This window comes from Anguilla rostrata, chromosome 3 (assembly GCF_018555375.3).
Source record: "Anguilla rostrata isolate EN2019 chromosome 3, ASM1855537v3, whole genome shotgun sequence".
Classification (NCBI taxonomy): domain Eukaryota; kingdom Metazoa; phylum Chordata; class Actinopteri; order Anguilliformes; family Anguillidae; genus Anguilla; species Anguilla rostrata.
The window spans coordinates 2,468,662-2,488,705 of NC_057935.1; the positions used below are offsets into that span (position 1 = coordinate 2,468,662).

Consider the following 20,044-nt stretch of genomic DNA (forward strand, 5'->3'; position numbering starts at 1 on the left):
TGTTGTTGTCATCCAAAACACTTTATGCCAAACAGTTATGTTTTATGTCTATTGACCCGCATTCCTTGCATAGAATTCAGTGACACTTATCCACATTGTAATCATGTCTAACATTACTTATCAATATGATCAGCACAGCCTCAGACCTACAACTTTCCAGTATCTTTAAAAAAAAAAAAAAAACCCTAGGAGTTAGACACAAACACCACCTCAACAAAAAGTTTGCTCCCTCCAACAATTGCACCACACCACTGGATTTAAGTCATTATTTCACCACAGGTGGTGTTGTGCATGGTTTGAGTAAATACCTGCAGACACTAGCCCACAGCACCTGGAGTTGAAAAGCCCTGATTTATGGATGCTAAGACTGAAAAGCATGTTTCCGCCCAGTTTCGAACATGTGAAACCATTTGTCCTGAACATTATTACATGCTGAAAATATGTTTGTATATACAGAGAGTGCTGTTACTTCTACAGTGTGAAACCAAAATGTATTACAATAACCTTAGTTAAGCTGAGAGCTGATAGCTGTGCTTTAACCACATATGAATTGTTTTATTAATACAATTGTTTGAAAAATATAATTTGTGCTTCAAAGAGGCCCATAAAGTACTTGGCAAAAGCAGACCAATGCCAGTACTTCTCTTAACACCCAAGCTCCGAGGAGCTTCAGGAGACCCAGCAGCTGTGGCAGCATGTGACTGCAGGGAGTCCGACTGCATGTGTGCCAGTTGTACATTTATACTTTTTGGCTGTTGTTGTGTTTATAAGTTTATTAAGAATTGTAATGTATAATGTTGTAATCTTATTTGTACTGTTATAATAATTGATCTGATGTAAATACTTTCATAATGTTCTATGTTATAATTTGTAAAGCTATGTACACAGTTCCTTCCATAGGATTTCCTGATACTCACCATAATACAATGGAGCAGAAGAAGAAATATCATGTTACTATTAAACCTTAAAAAAAAGAGAAGCAGGATTTGAGACAATTCTGTGAAAAAATTAATCGATTATAAACAGAAACCTTGACGTCACACAACAGTGCTCACAAGATCCTAGGGGTGATAAGTGGACCTCAAGTTAGGCAGTTAAAACCAGTATGACCAGAATATACTCATCTGGATAGTTATGATGACTGGCTTTAATGTCATTCTTTCCCAAGAAGACCGTGACTTGAATTTACACACAGCTAAGACTTAAAACATGTTTCATGCCTGAATCGGAAACACACACACACACACACACACACACACAAACACACACACCACCTAGGCATGAGTAACTAAAACATGTTTCCGCCCGGTTTCGAGCGGGGACCTTTCGTGTGTGAGGCGAACGTGACAACCAACCACTACACTCGGAAACCCTGCTGGTCCTGAGCAACGCACACAGGGTCCTCAGCAACGCACACAGGGTCCTGGTAGTACTGCATGAACCTGAAACACACAGACACACACCCACAACACACTGACATGAGTAACAAAAACATGGTCCTGAGCAACGCACACAGGGTCCTGGTAGTACTGCATGAACCTGAAACACACAGACACACACACAACACACTGACCTGAGTGACAAAAACATGTTTCCGCCCGGTTTCGAACCGGGGACCTTTCGCGTGTGAGGCGAACGTGATAACCACTACACTACGGAAACCTTGATGAAAACATACACAAAATATTATGAATATGGACCTCAAACTCAACAGTTAAAACCACAATGAACACTGTATGTGAGAGAGAGTGTGTATTCAAGTGTGAGAGTGTGTGTGTGTGTGGGGGAGAAGGACAAAAATGTGTTTCCGCCCGGTCTCGAACCGGGGACCTTTCGCGTGTTAGGCGAACGTGATAACCACTACACTACGGAAACCTTGATGACTCAGCACACAAGGTCCTGGGGGGTAATAACTGAACCTCAAGTTTGGCAGTTAAATGCAGTATGACCAGAATATAATCTTATAGATAGTTATGACCACTGGCTTTAATCTAATTCTTTCCTAAGAAGACTGTCAAGCATGAAGCAAAGCAGTTAGAAGAAGTTACCCTTAAGTACTAAAGTAGTGGACTTGAATTTACACGCAGCTAAGGCTTAAAACATGTTTCCGCCCGGTCTCGAACCGAGGACCTTTCGCGTGTTAGGCGAACGTGATAACCACTACACTACGGAAACCTTGACATGAAACTACTTAACTACATAAACAAGCAAATAGTAAACATGATGTTCGCCACCAATGATGCAGTGTCACCATCTCTGATTTTGCTGGGTGGGCGACAATTACTTGACAACTAACATTGGTAGTATGAAGTTAAGCCAAGCTTTTAGTTAAGTTAAGCCAAGCTTTTAATGGATAAACAGTAGGCTAATTTGGAGTAGGTCGTTAAAACATTGTGTTTCGCAGAATCTCAGGAAATGGTGTCCCGATCTGAGTTAGCCCCCGGGGAATGATCTTGCCCTGAAGAGTAACAGGGGCCGGGAATTCTAAAGGATCAAATTCCATTACATTTATTTGGCAGACACACTCATCCAAAGATCATCAACAGAACGATCCAAATCTTTCATTTCCTTGGCTCTGTCCTCTGCAGGAAAGGCATTCATGACGTCAGCACGGTTTTCAGGCCATTTTGTGTTACCTTCGGTTGGAAGCAGCCAAAATCTCATTGTATGCGCCTCAGTACATCCATGGCTTCAGCTCTGGCGGGCAATAACCGGAGTGCGCCATCAACATAGAAGGCTCTTTTCACCAGCTGCCGTGCATCGCGGGCATATTTCTTTTCCTGGTCCTTTGCCGCCCTCTTGAGGCCACATGTTGCAACTGATGGAGTGGGTGTGTTCCCGAATGCATTAACTCCTGTGAGGAAATAAACCACTTCATGGTCCAGATTGCTGTCGTTCCTCAAACCACAAGAAGCGTAGTACATCTCAGCAGTCCTCACCACACAACAGTGGCTTTGTATGCTGATTATCTAGAATTTGTTGCATGAACTTGAAGTGTGCTTTACATTACATTACATGACATTTATTTAGCAGATGCTTTTATCCAAAGTGATGTACAAATTTCAGATTTCTTATCTAGTGTCCATCAAAATTCCTGGGGGTAAGAGGTCCTGGGGGTAATAACTGAACCTCAAGTTTGGCAGTTAAAACCAGTATGACCAGAATATACTCATCTGGATAGTTATGACGACTGACTTTAATCTCATTCTTCCCCAAGAAGACTGTGAAGCATGAAGCAAAGCAGTTAGATGAAGTTACCCTTAGGTACTAAAGTAGTGGACTTTACAGTAGTGGAATTTACACGCAGCTAAGGCTTAAAACATGTTTCCGCCCGGTCTCGAACCGGGGACCTTTCGCGTGTTAGGCGAACGTGATAACCACTACACTACGGAAACCTTGATGTGAGATTACTTTCCGTACCATCCACAGGTAAATAAACAAGCAAGTAGTAAACATGATGAGCTCCACCAATGATGCAGCCAAGCATTTAATGTTTAAACAGTAGGCTAATTTGGAGTAAGTAGTTGAAACACCGCTTTTTCGCAGAAACTCAGGAAGCGGTGTCCTGTTGAGTAAGCCCCCGGAGAAGGATCTTGCCCTGAAGAGTAACAGGGGCCAGGAATTCTAAAGGATCAAATTCCATTCCATTTATTTGGCAGACACACTCACCCAAAGCGACGTACAATAAGTGCATACCAAAGGTCATTGGAACAAACCTACGAAACGCAGGACCGATAAAGTACAATGCTCATTGTGTAACAGTTCTTCACAGCCATGAACACAGTTCACACAGTAAGCATAGGCTAGGTCAGAGGGTAATGTTAAGGATCAAACGGACTGTTCACTGTTGTGAGCACACCTCGATGCGTAAACGGTCTTGGTGCTTCAGGTACTTTGAACGTGAAGGTTCATAAATATTCCAGCTAATGTCTGTCTCATCAGCCACACAGAAAGCTGCAGGTTCACAGAGTGACCAGAATATACTCTTAGGCCGGAAACACACACATTCATAAGCACACGGACGCGAATGAGAACGTCAGACCGACGCACTGCAAACGCACGGCTCAATTGTACTCACAGGGCTCTACAGCGCTCCCATTTTAGGAGCACTTACTCCTGAAAATTGATGAGTGTGTTAACCAGAAAAATTATCTAGGAGCACATCTACTGATCGGAATGCATTAGTGTGCTCCTAAATTTCAGCACTTCGGAGCACGTACGCTCCTTGGAAAAAATGTTAGTGCAGAGATCTGACTCAGCGTGCATTCTCATGTCCATATAGAGGTAATAAACCCGAGTCCCCCCCCCACGACAGTTGTGAGAAGACTGAGCAGAAGAAAGCGATACAGGGCGATGATTGACATGAGCCAGACCGACAACATTCCCACACCAGCTTGTAAGATTCACAAGTGCAAGTTCACTATGGCAACCAAGAACAAAAGCACAAATTCTAAAGACATATTCCCATAACATATACATTATTATTATTATTATTATTATTATTATTATTAATAATAATAATAATAATAATAATAATAATAATAGTTACCACTGGTCTGGTGCTCTCATAATATATATTTTAATATAATATATTTTTAGCAAAGTACAAGAAATTCACTTCACTGGGGCTGCTGCATCAGCGAAGATGGCTGGTCAAACTTAGCTACTCGCTTACTCATCAAAAAAGCCTAATAAAAATGAAACCTGTTGTCGAATTGCGGGTTAAGAGGATGGTGGCGTTTGCTTGTTTTTGCCAGGAAAACGTTGTAATAAAATTTAAAATGTTCAGGAGTTGAAAACGTAGCGTAGCGTAGAACACATGGGCACTAAAATGCATAGTCTTTACCCAAGTCAAGGGCATGTTGCATTGGGTATTCAATTAGCTAACGTTCGCTAACTAGCTAGCTAATTGCAAATTGTTCAGGTACTGATATGTTAATTTATAACGGGTTAGTTTAAATCTGCCCTGCACACCCCATATTGTTTCAATAAGCAAGTGTATTTATGATAGTTAACCATGTTGGTAGCTATCTAATGAAGTTCGCAGTTAATGTTGAACAAACAGTTAGCTTTAATACAAGCCATCGATGAAGACGACCAGTACGATGTAGCTAGCGACGCTCCGTGTCTTCTGGACTGGCGCATTACACCCCTACTACACCCAAACTATATAAATCTGTTAAAAAAAGAAATAAAAATAAAAGATAAATAACTTACCGGAACCTGCTACATGTGTAACAGAGATGCAGAACTGAAAACGACAGGCCTACTTGCTAGATGTAGCTAGCTAGGACAAACCGCGATTATTTGATTGACAGTTCTATATTATAATGGCTTTCTCGCCACCTTGTGGCGGACACGCAATACGACAGCGTGACGAATGAACGAACTGATGTAGAGCGATCTATAGTCGCAGCCCCCCCCCCCCAAACTATATACTATATATAACTATATATGTAGTTCAATCTTGCGACTATACCTGGAAAAATCAAATAAGCAACAACAAAAATTCATCACATATGGTTTTGAAAAATTGTTTATTTCTGATTATATGTTTAATTTACCAAAATGCACTTCTTTTGAAAACAAAAGAGAAAGTAACAAAAATAGCTGAAACTCTTTTACTACCAAACACACAGCAAAATACAAGCACAAAACAAAAAATACAATACTGTGAAACTTAAAGTACAAAAACACTGCAAAGTAATCAAGAACACAAACCTATTAAACCCAAATAAGAGAAGTTACCTGGAGAAGTAATTTCAGACAGTACTGAGTGTGTTTGAAAGACAAACCCCAGGAAATCCTTAGGACAGATAAAATGGGACCCTCAATGAGAGACCACTTCAACACAATGGACAAAAAAAAGAAAACATTTGAGGCCAGAGGGTTTTGGGGTCTGTCTCATTAATTCATTGACGCCATACAATAACTGAACAAATTTGAAAGTAAAAATTAAAATATGAAATATGGCACACGAGTAAAAAACATAGAATTGATCCAATGATGTATGGAGCTCTAATATATGTATCATATAAAGAACATATGTATTTAGCATGTGGTAAAAAGCTCTAGATCAGGGGTACCCAAATCTGTCCCCCAAGGCCAGTAGTACTGCTGGTCTTCATTCTTCCCTTCTAACCAGGACTGATATACACCTGGGACACCAGGTGAGTTAAATCTCTGGCCAATCAGTGGTATTAATCAATCAATTAACTATCAGGTAGAAAAGAAAACCAGCAGCACTACTGGCATTGAAGGCCAACTCAGAGTATTCCTGTGTTATACTGAAGCAGAAAGCTTATTGACACTGGTTAAATGAGTACCCCATGCCTACCAAAAAAAAATGTGTGTGTGTTTGTCTGAGCAAATCTGTGTGTGTGTGTGTACACATTTGTGTGTAGGTGTATGTATATGTGAGAGAGAGTGAGTAAGTGTATATATATGTGTGTGTGTGTGAGAGAGTGTGTGTGTGCAGGTGTGTGTGTGCACATGTATGTGTGTGAGTAAAGAAGTGTGCTTGAGTGACAGAGTGTGTTGGTGTGTGTTTATGCGTGTGTATGCATGTGCGTTAACTGGGAGGTGGGTGAGGGGCAAGGGGGAGTTGGGCTTGAGTGCGGTGGCAGGGGTGCGCATGCGAGGTACAGGGGATCTGTTACGGTTGGTTCACCCTGGAACAGAAACGTCAGATCAACAGAAGAGGCAGCGAGGACCCAGACGTGCGGAAAAATCAAAGTTACAGTGCAGCCACTTGCACTCTCACCTCTGACCTTTGACCTTTGGAGCAGCACCTCACATGTTAAAAAAGAAACACTGAACACATGTAGCACAGGCCTGTATCTCAATAAAAAAATAAAAACAATCAACAGCAATCATCACCGTTAAATCAATCTGACGTCGATATCAGTGGTCTAACATTGTTTAGTAGACCATATCTCTCAGGTCAAATCTTCTCCAAAACAGTGACACATATCCCATTGACATAAACATCTTATCTTGATAAGAATATTCATCCTTCAGCAGCAAAAGCTAAAATATAGACCTTGGAAAAATAAGTTTTCAAAAGCAGAAAAAAAACATACTGATACCTCAGAATGAGAAACTGACACACAAAAATATATAACTTAAAAAAGCTACAAAAGTCCAAAAACTTTAACAATACTGTAAGTCGCTTCTTTATCGTGCTAGATAACACATTTCAGTCCATCACAAAACTAACTTACACGTCCAATCATGTGGATGCCTGTAGAAAGCAACACAAGCCATCTACATGATTACTTGACAATTTCCTTTCTGCTCAATTTAAAACAAATACATATTATTTACTGTATACCTGTGTGTATTTCATACAAAGACATCCATGCACAGGAATGCAAATGTAAATGAGTAACTGAAGCACATCAAAGTCATCACTACATTTCAGTAGTATAAGATATAAGAAACACAAATGCATCAGTTCTTCAAACAGATGGCCTGTGTGATGTTTAAATGAAAGGATTTTTTCTCTCTTTCGGAAGTCCATGCTAAAGTCACTTTCTTAACACTTCACCAACAATCAATTACCCGGCAGTTTCATTTAGCAACATGGCAAACAACTAAAACAACATGGATTGTTTCATTTGGAAGGGAACTTTTTCTCTATAACCAGATAGGTTAGGGAAAAAACCAACAAAAAATTCAACAACATATCAATGTAAGTCAATCAAAACGACCATTAACAATGTAAGGAAAATATTTTTTCAGCATATAAGGAGGGGGAATATAGTATTTTTCGGAGTTACAATTGCCCTTCTGTCAGGAAGGTAGCTCCTTGAAGAACACCAGGCGACGGGGGTGCACTTCTGTTTCCAAGGCAGTCTTGATGCGTGATCCCTGCAGCTCCCCCTGCTGGTAAAACTCCGCACCGCAGACTGTGCAGTCCTCGACGGTGAGTCACGGACTTGTTCCATAATTTCTACAGCGCGCGCAGCCTCTGAGAACTCCGCGTGTCTCTCTCTCCCTTCAGGGCTGGGAGAGGCGCTTTCGCTTTCGTATCTGCCACACCGGCTCGCCCTTTCGAAATAAAAAAAAGAGTGGAAAGAGGAATGGCAACACAGATTCAAAGTCCGCCCGCATCGTCCATGGAACGGCCGTGCGCTTCCATGCAGCAGTCCCGTCGGTATACAAACCAGCCAGTCCGTTAGTAACGTTAGAACTGAACTGCACTACTGATCGTCACCATAGCAGCAACTCGTCTCCCTGATGTCAGGGTTAAGTCCATAGGGCGCTTCATTGACATAATTTCCCCTCCACTTTTACGCAGCCAAAAAAGAAGAAACAGAAAAAGGAAAAAAATGTTCCATCCTTCCAATTCATCATTTATTAATACTACAAAATGCCTTTAAAAAAACACAGTTGTGGTAATAGACAAACAATTATAATGTCCATTATTAAAAAAGCTCAATATATTATATAAAAGTGTCCTTAAAAATGTTTTAAAAGAAAAAAAAATTCAGTTGCAAAATATACCATATCAATATGTACAGATGCCCATGCTTCATGTTAGTAATCACTGCAAGAGAGTAACAGGCAAGATTAGACACAGGTCAATTGCACAACAAATACTAGTCACCATTTGCGCTGTAAGAAAAAGAACCATCTCTGAGCCTATTGTTCTCTCTCTATTGCTTCTAGGCTTCAATCAGCCCAAATTTCACAGTATGCTCACATTAAAGGTACTGAGGGTTGCAATGAAAATAGCATTTTAGTCACTTTTCTGCAGGTAACTTTATCAGGTAAGCTCTCAAGACAAACCACCCTTGACAGGCCTAAGAGGGCATGCATTAATTCATTAATATATGCTTCCATCCATCCAATCACCCACTATTCCAGTATTCATTTGATTTGTCGAACAGCTGTCATACGAACCTTGTGCCAGCATCCCGGTATGGGTAGGCCGTCCTGACCCTGTGGATCACAACGACAAATAGATCAGACCAATCAGGAGCAGCGAGCAGGAGGAGCACATGTTTCAGTCATGCAGAGAGAGGGGGCGGGGCATCTGAGAATCACGTGACTTACAAAACATGTGACGCCGATGTGTTCAACATCAAATAAAAAATAAAAAAAAGAATGACAAATGGCTATTCATATGGACATGCAGTTACAGCGATAATGTCATCTAACCATGTTCAATGAACACAAGCAGATACAGATCCAAGTTTATGCAGAACAAATACACACCAAACATTTGCACTGAGGAGATACAAGACCCTGTGCAGTCAAAATTATTATTTTTAATAGTTTACTGCATCTAAAAAACAAATAAAACAATACAATAGTAGTTCCAGTGGACTGGAAATGAATATTCACACAGATGTGCTGTGAATATTTCATTAAATGCTTAGAATGAAAAGGAAATGCTTTCTGTTTCTGTTTTATACTCCGGAAAAGAGTAACTTGACTTTTATATACCCTGTGGCCGAATGAACTATTTAAACTATTTTAAAGAAGGAAAGCGTCTGCACAGGGATTTTAAAGGATGTTTAAATTTTACAGCCAAGCAAGGGCAGGTGGCACCCCCCTGCACTGCTGTTGTAGTACACAACGGGAACAGGCCATTTCACACACAGCACAGCACAACACAACACAACACAACACAGCACAAGGTGCATGAGGCACACACACACAGGATTTAAGTGCCCACGTCCAGTTAATTTGAATAATAATCCAGCAGTTTGACAACCATGCAGTGGCTCAGAGCTAAAGAGTTTCCCCGCGAACTCATAATGTCACGCACGTGAATGAGTAACTGTGCCAGTGTGAGCTTATTAACTTCCAGATGAATTCAGATGACATTTAGCGATCAGTCCTGTTTCAATTTTGTTTTTGTGGACCCATAAGCAGCAGATTGTGAGCAGACCCACTGATGTTTTAGTAACCTGGATAGCTCACCCTATTGAGCTCCCACAATACAGGCTTATTAATGTACCAATGAAGATCTGTGAATGTGCTATTTTTTTTTACACAGGATAGACTAAAACAAACAAAAAACCCGTAAAGTACTAGAATGACAGAAAACAAAAGTGCTAAAAAAAACAACAAAAAAAAATTCACATGATCACCACTGGAGGGCGGAAAAAGACCAAGAACAGCTTTCACTGAAACTGTGGGATCAGGAAGTGAACTGCAAGGGATCATTGTCTGTGAAGACAATGGGATCCTGACAACCAATCAACCAGTGTGTTTGTGTAAGACTTTGCGTGGTTAGATTTTTCAGCATATTTAAAAGCCACAGAAAAAAAAACAGAGCAAGCAGAAGTGGATGGTATTCAGGAGGAGAAGACTGACAGGAGGGGGGGGGGGGGGTTGGGAGAGGGGCTGTGGTCACACCACACTGGGGAGATTATTAAAGACAGAAATGATTTTAGGCTCCAGCTTCAGTCAGAGCCCAGGAGAAAATGTTCTGCTTGTCAGATAGAAATCAAACGGCAACCCCCCCTCCCACAATGCCCCCCCCACCCCTCCCACCAATGTGGACATCACAGCCTAATGGTAAATAACTGGCATCTCAGGGCATACATTTTAACTTTCTCACAGTTTAAGGAATATTTCATTTGAACCCAAATCCCCCCACAGAAAAGGGGGTTGTTAGAGGCTGCGTCTAAGGATGTCTTTTAGTTCTTTCTTCGAAATGCACTTATTGTACGTCACGTTGGATAAAAGCGTCTGCCAAATAAACGTAATGTAATGTTTTGGCGTTCAGGTATGCCTTTGAACAGACAGGGCCAAAATGCACATGGAGTTATTTACACTCGCAGCGGGACTGTTGTGGACGCTGCCTCAATACATCAGTTTATTCTGTAAAAATAGTGCTGCTCCATTCTGTACATACAAATTTCTTACTTAAACATGGGTTTTTAAAATAGAAAGCACTGCGACATAACATCCATCCATTATCTTTACCCGCTTATCCAAAATTGTATACAGCCCTGGGGAGATCTGTCATAGATGCTGCTGTTTTCTTTGGTTACAAAGGAGTGCTTGGAGACCACTTTACACCCTGCAAATTTACTATATACTTCTAATGAATGTTGGTTTGACCTCCAGCCCCTAGAGGGAGCACAACACACAAACAGGCCAATCTGAGGCAGCAGTAGTCATCTTGGAACAGCCAATCAGCACATCCTCCTGAGACTCAGCAGGAAGATGAACTTCCGCATTGCATGACAAAAAGAAAACATGTTGCAGTGAACATACTTTTAGAAATATAATTTAGTTTTACTGAATGTTCGTTGTAGTGCAGGTTTCAGCATAGCAGAGCGTACGGATACAGATAAAGCGTACAGATAAAGACCAGACACCTCAGACAGGTCATAGGTCAAATGAACTGCGGAATCTTAGGAGGATGATAGAGGAAAGGTCCTGACTGCAGAGTGACTAGGGATGGGACATATATCACAACAATAATTACCGCACACAATAACGGTCATAACTATGACCGTTATTCCATTCAATAATTATCGCCCCGATACATCGCCCATCCCTAAGTGTGACTGCTCCAAACTGCCTCAGATATTAAGGGAAGAACAAAGGAGTGGGGGAGAGAGGGAGAGGGGGAGAAGGAGAGAGGGACAGAGGGAGGGGGGATGCAGAGATGCAGAGATACTGTACCAGGGGGCAGGGGGTCTGTGGGGGAGGTGGCCCCCCCTCCCCAGCCTGTGTTTTACACCCATCATTATCCTGTCAGCAAGAGCAAGAGCTGAGCTGCTGTTACAGCATTACCATACAAATACACACTAACACGCACACGCACTAACACACTAACACACACGCACACACACACACACACACACACACTAACACACTCACACACACACACACACACACGCATACACACTAACACACACACACACACACACACAGGCACACGCACTAACACACTAATGCACAGGCACTAACACACTAACACACACGCACACACACACACACACACACATTCACGCACACACGCACACTAACACACACACACACTAACACACGAATGCATATGCACGCACACACACATACACACATACACACACACACGCATACACATGCATACACACTAACACACACACAGGCACACGCACTAACACACACGCACACACACACATATACACACGCACGCACACACTAACACACACACATGCACACACACACGTGCACATACACGCACACACACTAACACACACAGGCACACACACTAACGCACAGGCACTAACACACACGCACACACACATACACACATACACACAACCACTCACATACACAAACACACGCACAAATGCATAGAGATCAGACAAAAGTTAGAATGACACGTTTTAAATGATTCAGAAACTCGTCTCAGAGCTGACTGGAAGCTGCCATAAGCTGGAGGAAACAGAAATGGTGACATACGCAAAAGAGAGGAGAGAAGCACTGCGTCCCTCACCCCACCTCACTCTCATACGAGAGAGAAAAACAAGATGCTGAACCACATTTCATAAATTACATACCTCTAAGAACCCTTAATTATAGCCAACAAAAGGCCCTGTGTCTTGTTTCAGATACATTCTGAATCCACTCAAATCACTCCCTCAGATTCGCGGTAAGATGACGCTGTCATTATGTGTGTCTGTCAGTTCGTGCGACTGGCACATATCCAGCGCACATTTCAGATAATTGCTAAACAAACAGAGCGTGGGAAAAAAAAGTGATCTACCTGAAGAGGGAGGGAGGAGGGAAGAAGAAGAGAGACTGATTGGTCCTTACACGAAGGTGTCAGCCATTTATTTAACTCTGAAGAGCAGGTTTGAAGAATAGGCTTTTTTAAAATTCTAAGTCAGTGTTCCAGAACTCCATTGCTTTCAGTTACCAGAAGTGATTGTTACATCAGCACTAGAATGTTCAGTTCATAACATTCTAATCACATATTTGTGACCTTACACCTTAAAGGGTTGGAGAGGTTTGTGTGTGTTTTTGTCAATTTAAAACTATGCTTTTAGGCTCAGTTCTGTATATTTAAAATCTGGGTGATTCCTGGCATACAGGAAGTGGGGGGGTCGCAACTTAAGTTTTTTTTGAGGGGAAAGGGGGGGGGGGGGGCGATTCCATATATCATTCTGCTTTTAGGAATTTGGGACAGCGAGGTGACTCACCACAGGGCAGGGCTGGTCCAGACCGGGGGGGCCCTGTTCTCCCTTCTGCCCCTTTAAGCCCTTCTTGCCTACAGTGCCCCGATCACCCTGCGGGAGGAAGAGGAAGTGGGTGAGAGTCAGTGGACTGGCCCCCGCGGGAAGAAGTGGAATTGGGTGAGAGTCAGTGGACTGGCCCCTGCGGGAGGAAGAGGAAGTGGGTGAGAGTCACTGAACTGGCCCACGGGAGAAGAGCTTACAGCACTTTACGTGACTCTCAGCCTCACCTGACCTGAACCTCACCTGAGGCTTCAAAAGCAAACCCCCCATATATCTTCCATAAATGTCTGTCAGGGATGGATGGACAAACGTCATGACATAACCTCCTTGGCAGAGGTAGTAAACCACATCGGCAAATGAACTAATGGTTTGCACATTCCAAAGGGAACAACAGCAGACTTTAGGGAGTCAGCAGTGCCCGTTACCTTGTCCCCTTTCTCTCCTCTGTCCCCCTTATCTCCCGTCAGCCCTGGAAGACCCTGGAGAGAGAGGAGCAGAGAGCCGTTAGCGCAAAGCATTCTGGGAACGTGGCGTTCTCTCAGATTCATTCATATGTAATGTGCTAAACTCACGTCATATCCGGGCTCCCCAGATTTCCCCTGTAGGGCAAAAAATGCACAAGATCAGTAAGAGGTTCACGCCACAGGCACCTCTCTTCGCCAAAAACGCAGCCACACGCTCACCTTTTCTCCTTTGGTGCCCGGTAGGCCAACCAATCCCGTGGCGCCAGGAGGACCCTGTGGGCGGAGACAAAATCTCTCAGTCTGATTGGTTCTGAGACAGGTGAGTTAAAGCGTGACATAAAGAGGTTATCTGCTCTGCTATGACACATAGCGGACAGTAGAGGGCGCCAACTCACCGGCAGCCCCGGAGGACCGCTGGCCCCTCTCTCTCCCTTCATGCCCACTCCTGGCTCGCCCTGAAAAACAGCACAATGACATCAGCACACAACAATACAACACACAACTGCACACACAACATACTTCAGCACACAGCAATACAACACACAACTGCACACACAACACGCAACAGCACACACAACATACTTCAGCACACAGCGATACAACACACAACTGCATACACAATACATAACTGTGCACATAAGAGCACACACAGCACGCAACACACAACTGCACAACATTCCATGGTGTCCTGAACAGAAGAATTCAGGTCACTTTCAGGTTGATTTACTCTGACCTTGACTTCTAGATAAAGGGCGTATGCTCAGGAGGTAACCGATTGTTGGTAGTCGAGGGTTGCCGGTTCAAACCCTGCCCTGGGCAGTCGAAGTGTCCTGAGCAAAACACTAACCCCTAACTCCTAACTGCTCTGGCGAATGAGAGGCATCAATTGTAAAGCGCTTTGGATAAAAGCGCTATATAAATGCAGTCCATTTACCATTTACCAAAAGAGGACACTCACCATGGAGCCTGGAGGACCAGGGGGGCCAGGAGGTCCCGGCAGAGAGATCATCTGGACCTAAAGAGTAACATCAATAACATCACGTTTATGAAATAACACATATATGGCTAGCATTCGCAGCAATACTTTAATAAAGTGATACATCGACACCAGACCATGGGGCACTAGAACAGCCCCTGATCAGCAGCCCTCCAGGGCGTGTTCTGTGGGACAAACTCACCAGATTATCCTCAAACGTGGAGTCTCCCTTCTCCCCTTTCTGCCCATCGACACCCTGAGGCACAAACAGAGGGCATTATCATTTATTATCATAGAGAGAATTAACATTCATTATCACAGAGGGAATTAACATTCATTATCACACAGGAATTAACATTCATTATCACACAGGAATTAACATTCATTATCACAGAGGGAAGTAACAAGCCGCTGTAGCTGAGTAAAATGAGTTTCATTTTGGGACGTGTCTGATGCACCCATGCTCACCGGAGCCCCGGAGAGGCCCATCTCGCCCTTCTCTCCTACTGTCCCGGGATCCCCGACTTCACCCTTCACCCCCTTGGGACCCTACGGAGGTCAAGGGTGAGAGGTCAATTTGACGAAGGGGGGACAAAAAAAAAACGGTATATCAACACTGTTTTAAGTTTGATGAAAAAATAAATCTGTAACTTTGTGACATACATCATACACTGGTATTCTTATACTGAAACACATTGAGGTGGAAAACAACAACAACAACAACAATAATAATAATTCACCTTTTCTCCATCCACTCCAGATGGGCCAGGTAAGCCTAACTCTCCCTGTCCAAAGAAAAATAAACATAAAATCTCCAAGTTAATGTTTCACCCATAACTCACCGTCAGGAGGCCTGGACTTGTATTTAAGAAGCACCTAAGAACAGGAGCAGCACTGATCTAAGATCTAAGACCGGAGGATGACAGAGTGCCGACTTCAAAACATAAAAGTGCAAAACAATTCTGTGTGAAGACCAGGTACGCTCACAAATGAATCTCTCACTGCTTAGCCATTAAATAACCTAACCTAAAGGTCCATCAAAATGCTTGATTTAACAGTCCTGTCATACTTTATTCAGTCTATAAGGATATCTACGATACAGAGCACAAATGTATCGTAGATATCCTTGCGTATATAGGACGGCATCAGTACTCTGAACAGCGCCCCCTAGCTGAGCTGTTCAGATATTCATGAGGCAACATGAATACTCAGTCTGTAGTGCTTTAATAAGTTCATATCCAGGTAATAACAGCTGAGGCAGGGGATTACCTTGGGACCTTGCTCACCAGGTGGGCCTGGGAGACCCGGGGGCCCAGGTGGACCCTGTGGAAAAGGAGAAAATTATTCATTTAAATTTGGCATCTCTGAATGTCCATTTGTATATAGCATGCTATGTACATGCGTGCTAATATACGTCCCTGCTGCCAGCTCGGGAGGAGCGAAGACAAACTCACAGTCACCTCCTCTGAAACAGGAGACCCAATCATACGCGTACGCAGAGAGCAAGCGCCCGGATGACCCACAGGGGTCGCTCAAGCAATAGACACCGCTACCCTGGCCGACTGAATCCCTCCCATATGTCCCTCAGCGGACACAAAGCCAGTTACGTGCCGCCCCTGCAGGGCTGCCGGCCACAGTCGGCACTGGCGCAGGCCGGATCCGGCCCCAGTCCGCGGTGCCCACTCGCGCACCACAAGCGGTGGTTTTACCGAGTCAGCTACCCAGCAGCCCCGTGAAACGGAACTCTAACTCAGAGGTTCTAGGTTCGATTCCCAGCTGGGGCAACGCCATTGCATTATCAGCCAGGGTACTTGACCTGACTTGCTTCAATAAATAACCCAGTCGTAAAAATGCTTTGTATCTAAAAAAAAAAAAAAAAAAAAAAAATAGTTGCTCTGGTTTAAAAGCATGTGTTATATGAGTAAATGCACTAAAATGTAAAAATAAACACTAAAATATAATTGCTATCCTCACAAACACGGTTTGCGGGGGACCAAAACGAACACGTGTTTCTTCAGCCACCCGTGGTGGTTACTGCAGTGTTTGCTCAGTAAGAGGGCCCTGTTACGAGCGATGCCATTGGCAGATTGCTCTGTTATGAGCGATGCCATTGGCAGTTTGCCCTGTAAGAGGGCCCTGTAACGAGCGATGCCATTGGCAGTTTGCCCTGTAAGAGGGCCCTGTTACGAGCGATGCCATTGGCAGTTTGCTCTGTTACGAGCGATGCCATTGGCAGAAGGCCACCACGTAACCCTGTCTGTTCTCAGCTGTCAGTGGCTTAAGCAGGGCACTGTTTTCCTCCATGAATCTCCAGGCTGTGGTTTTGGGGTGCTCTGGGGGAACTCTGGGCCCGAAGGCTTCGCTCCAACGGCCCAGAACAGCTGAAGTGCTTCTGCAGCACTTTTCATGTTACACTTGTACCTCCATTGAGCACTTATATCGCACTTGTATCGTTATCTTAATGTTGTAGCTTGCTGTCATGCCTCCTAGTTTGACTTAGCATAACTTTCTGACCTAGCCTATGCTTACTGTGTGAACTGGACTCTGGCTATGAATGACTCTCACATAATGAGTATTGCACCTTATCGGACCTGTATTTTGTAGTTGTTCCAGTGACCTTATTGCACATCTCTTTGGATAAAAGCGACTGCCAATTAAATGTAATGTAAGCCTTTCACTTTACCGCTGGGTTCTCCATGTAATCCTACAAGTAAATGTATACAGAGGTCATTTTCTCTCAGCCAATCGTGTCCAGTTATTCATAGACGCTCAAGCAGCAAGAAACCCTCAAACTGCCCTACTCAGCCTCGCCATGGCGTAATATGCTTACCATGACAGAAAAGAAAAGAAAAGGAAAGGAAAGGAAAGGAAAAAAAGAAAGAATAACAGGGAAAAGATGTTGAAAGAAAGAAATGTGCAACTACTGGTGGTTGGTTAACGTCGAGCTTACATTCCACTAAACTTCGCGTTTGCCACAGCCATATTGACGATGACATTTTTATTACCAGTGACTTTTTTGGGGGTAAAGATTCAATTATAAATCTGAAGCATCGAGTCAGAACTGATTATGGAAATCGTTAGACAGACGACAAAATAAATAAATAAATACTCAAGGCATTCCCAGCACATAGAGGTACAAGCGTCCCAGAAACACAACGCCAACGCGATTATTCAGAAGCAGCACACATCGCATATATCATGTGTTCAACCGCATCTACAGTACGCGACTCTCCGCCAGCACAGGACCCACGCAGACTGAAAACCCCAAACAGCTGCAGAACGAGCTCTTATGGGGAACCACATTCCTCTGTCACACACAGTTAGCTGATCCGTACTCACAGAAAGGGGAAAAAAATGTTGGACAAAGGAGTGAAGCAATCAACCAATCCAAAAACCACATAGAAATTACATTATTTCTATTATTCACACACAGTGTCCCAGCTGTTAAGTTATGGTTTGATTTACTTTTGATGGTAATATTTAATTTTTTTCCCATGTCAGTGCAAGCTTGGTGTCTCTTGCCAGGACAAACACAAAGCTTCTTCAGAAAAATTATATATTTAATATGTGAATTCCTCTGCCTGCTGTGACGGTTTGTGATGAATATTAGAAATGCTAGGTCATGTTCCCCCGGTGTCTACAAACACAAAGGAGGCTTTTATTAATCCTGAATGCTATAATCTTGAAGCAATGAAATATGAAAATAATATTGGTCCCCAGGGGGGATTTTTTGAGTTCGTAATTTTTTTCGTCCTTGTTGGCTTTTTCTTTTTTTTCGTTTCCACCCCCGTTTCTATGACAACGATAATGCTTTGTAAACACGATCTGGGCCAACTTTTGACAGTGCAAATGACACCACCCACAAAGACGATTTAGAACAAATAAAATTAACGGATAAATGTTGCGAGTGGCGCATGCCGGTTACTGCCGAGCCCCCTCGCGCCAGTATTCCCGCGAGCCGCATAAACAAAGTAAGAATCCAACTTTCAGGGCCACAATGAAACCGCGAAACATTTTGTTTCTGCGCCTAGCTCTCCGCGAATAGGGTTTTAACGGTTTTTTAATAGGAGTGTTTTTTCACGCCTGGATCACGTTTCAAAATGGTGACAGCTTCAAGGAGGCGCCCTTAACATTTTACGGGTTGAGTTCTGCTGGTAGCTACAGGAAAATTCTGCACAGATGACAGAAAGTATGTCTTTACAGGCAGAGCTGTCAATGAGTGGAACGGTTTGCTGGCTTATACAGTGGAGGCAGAAACCTTCGGGGTGTATAAGGTCAGACTTGACGCTCTGCTGGATAATCTTTGGTTTGTAGCTGAATTATTGAGTTTAGGTGGGCTGAACAGCTTGTTCTCACAATTATGTATTCTTATGATCTAGATTGGTTGAATGATTGTTCTCACTATTATGTATTCTTGTGTCTGATTGAGTTGCAATCTGACTTGTATCAAAGTACGTTTTAATATAAAATTTATTGTACTTTTAGAACAGTATCAATGAGCAAGTCGAGGGACTTGCTGATTTTGTGTTTTTGCAAAAACTTGGGAAAATTATTGGTTGGACTTATAACCAGTACATACAATGCATCAGGGCTAGTGTTTATGAGTATTAGCACTTGGAAAACATTGTGCAACAAAAATCACATCCTACATCCTCACGACAAATTAGCACTATGCACAGGGCGCACATTTACACACACACACACACTCACTCAGCCACCCACCCACCCACGCACTCATGCGCACATACACACCACACCACACACATGAGTGCGTAATGGAGCAGCAGGAGTCCAGACTCAGGAGACATTGGCAGAATCACACACAAAAACGACATATGCTGTTTGCTTGAATGAATACACAGATGCTTACTGAATTGGTGGTGGATGGCCTGCCAGGGAAGAGAACAAGAACGTGTTGAGCTTGTTCAAGCACTTACAGGAAGCCGATGCTGAACCAAAGTTCTCATGGGAAATGTAGTCCAAAACTGGAGGTCTTTGGAGCATGTTCAAATGAATCATCCACTTAGTCTCCCATGCCCACTGAACCCAACTCTGCTTAGGTACCCATTACAAAGCACCATTGTGTATGCACTGTAGCACTAGCACGACATTCAGATACAGTCATGGTGCAAACAAGAAGAATAAAACAAACAAAAAAAAAAACAAAGGACATTGATATGTATTGAACAAATGAACCACTGTGACAAATGGCTGAGGTATTTAGGTAATTAGAAGTGCAAAGGGGAAAATGCCTTTAAAGTTGGTTTGAGAGGACATTTTGCACTTCTAAATGCATTCCACATGAATCTGTTCAGATTCTGGGTCCAAACACCGGCCAAAAGGTTGTGCTTGTTACTGTTTAACAAGCAAACCCTTCAGACGCTCAAACCAGACAGCCATTTACACAAACT

At 43.0% G+C, this 20,044-nt stretch overlaps 1 protein-coding gene, 1 long non-coding RNA gene and 4 other non-coding genes across 6 annotated transcripts in view; all 6 read right to left on the reverse strand.

Moving 5' to 3' along the window:
• Positions 1–1,589: 1,589 nt before the first annotated feature.
• On the reverse strand, positions 1,590–1,662 carry trnav-cac (transfer RNA valine (anticodon CAC)). Its single transcript has one exon. It is a non-coding gene; the product is annotated as a tRNA-Val (tRNA).
• Positions 1,663–1,802: 140 nt separating this feature from the next.
• On the reverse strand, positions 1,803–1,875 carry trnav-aac (transfer RNA valine (anticodon AAC)). Its single transcript has one exon. It is a non-coding gene; the product is annotated as a tRNA-Val (tRNA).
• Positions 1,876–2,102: 227 nt separating this feature from the next.
• Positions 2,103–2,175, reverse strand: trnav-aac (transfer RNA valine (anticodon AAC)). Its single transcript has one exon. It is a non-coding gene; the product is annotated as a tRNA-Val (tRNA).
• Positions 2,176–2,492: 317 nt separating this feature from the next.
• Positions 2,493–5,327, reverse strand: LOC135249819 (uncharacterized). The gene is made up of 2 exons (XR_010328784.1): positions 5,218–5,327; positions 2,493–2,854 (listed from the first exon to the last, which is right to left on the reverse strand). It is a non-coding gene; the product is annotated as an uncharacterized LOC135249819 (long non-coding RNA).
• Positions 3,323–3,395, reverse strand: trnav-aac (transfer RNA valine (anticodon AAC)). Its single transcript has one exon. It is a non-coding gene; the product is annotated as a tRNA-Val (tRNA).
• A 193-nt stretch (positions 5,328–5,520) lies between the features above and the next one.
• LOC135249820 (collagen alpha-1(XXIII) chain-like) overlaps positions 5,521–20,044 on the reverse strand; it is a 37,537-nt gene continuing 23,013 nt past the window's right edge. Inside the window, exons 13-25 of the mRNA XM_064325411.1 lie at positions 15,903–15,956; positions 15,374–15,418; positions 15,102–15,182; positions 14,836–14,889; positions 14,616–14,672; positions 14,053–14,112; positions 13,877–13,930; positions 13,766–13,792; positions 13,619–13,672; positions 13,158–13,244; positions 11,653–11,721; positions 8,908–8,946; positions 5,521–8,052 (exon numbers count right to left, since the gene is read on the reverse strand). Of these exons, the coding sequence (XP_064181481.1) occupies positions 8,002–8,052; positions 8,908–8,946; positions 11,653–11,721; positions 13,158–13,244; positions 13,619–13,672; positions 13,766–13,792; positions 13,877–13,930; positions 14,053–14,112; positions 14,616–14,672; positions 14,836–14,889; positions 15,102–15,182; positions 15,374–15,418; positions 15,903–15,956 (732 nt within the window). The 3' untranslated portion in view covers positions 5,521–8,001. The remainder of the gene's footprint in view (positions 8,053–8,907; positions 8,947–11,652; positions 11,722–13,157; positions 13,245–13,618; positions 13,673–13,765; positions 13,793–13,876; positions 13,931–14,052; positions 14,113–14,615; positions 14,673–14,835; positions 14,890–15,101; positions 15,183–15,373; positions 15,419–15,902; positions 15,957–20,044) is intronic.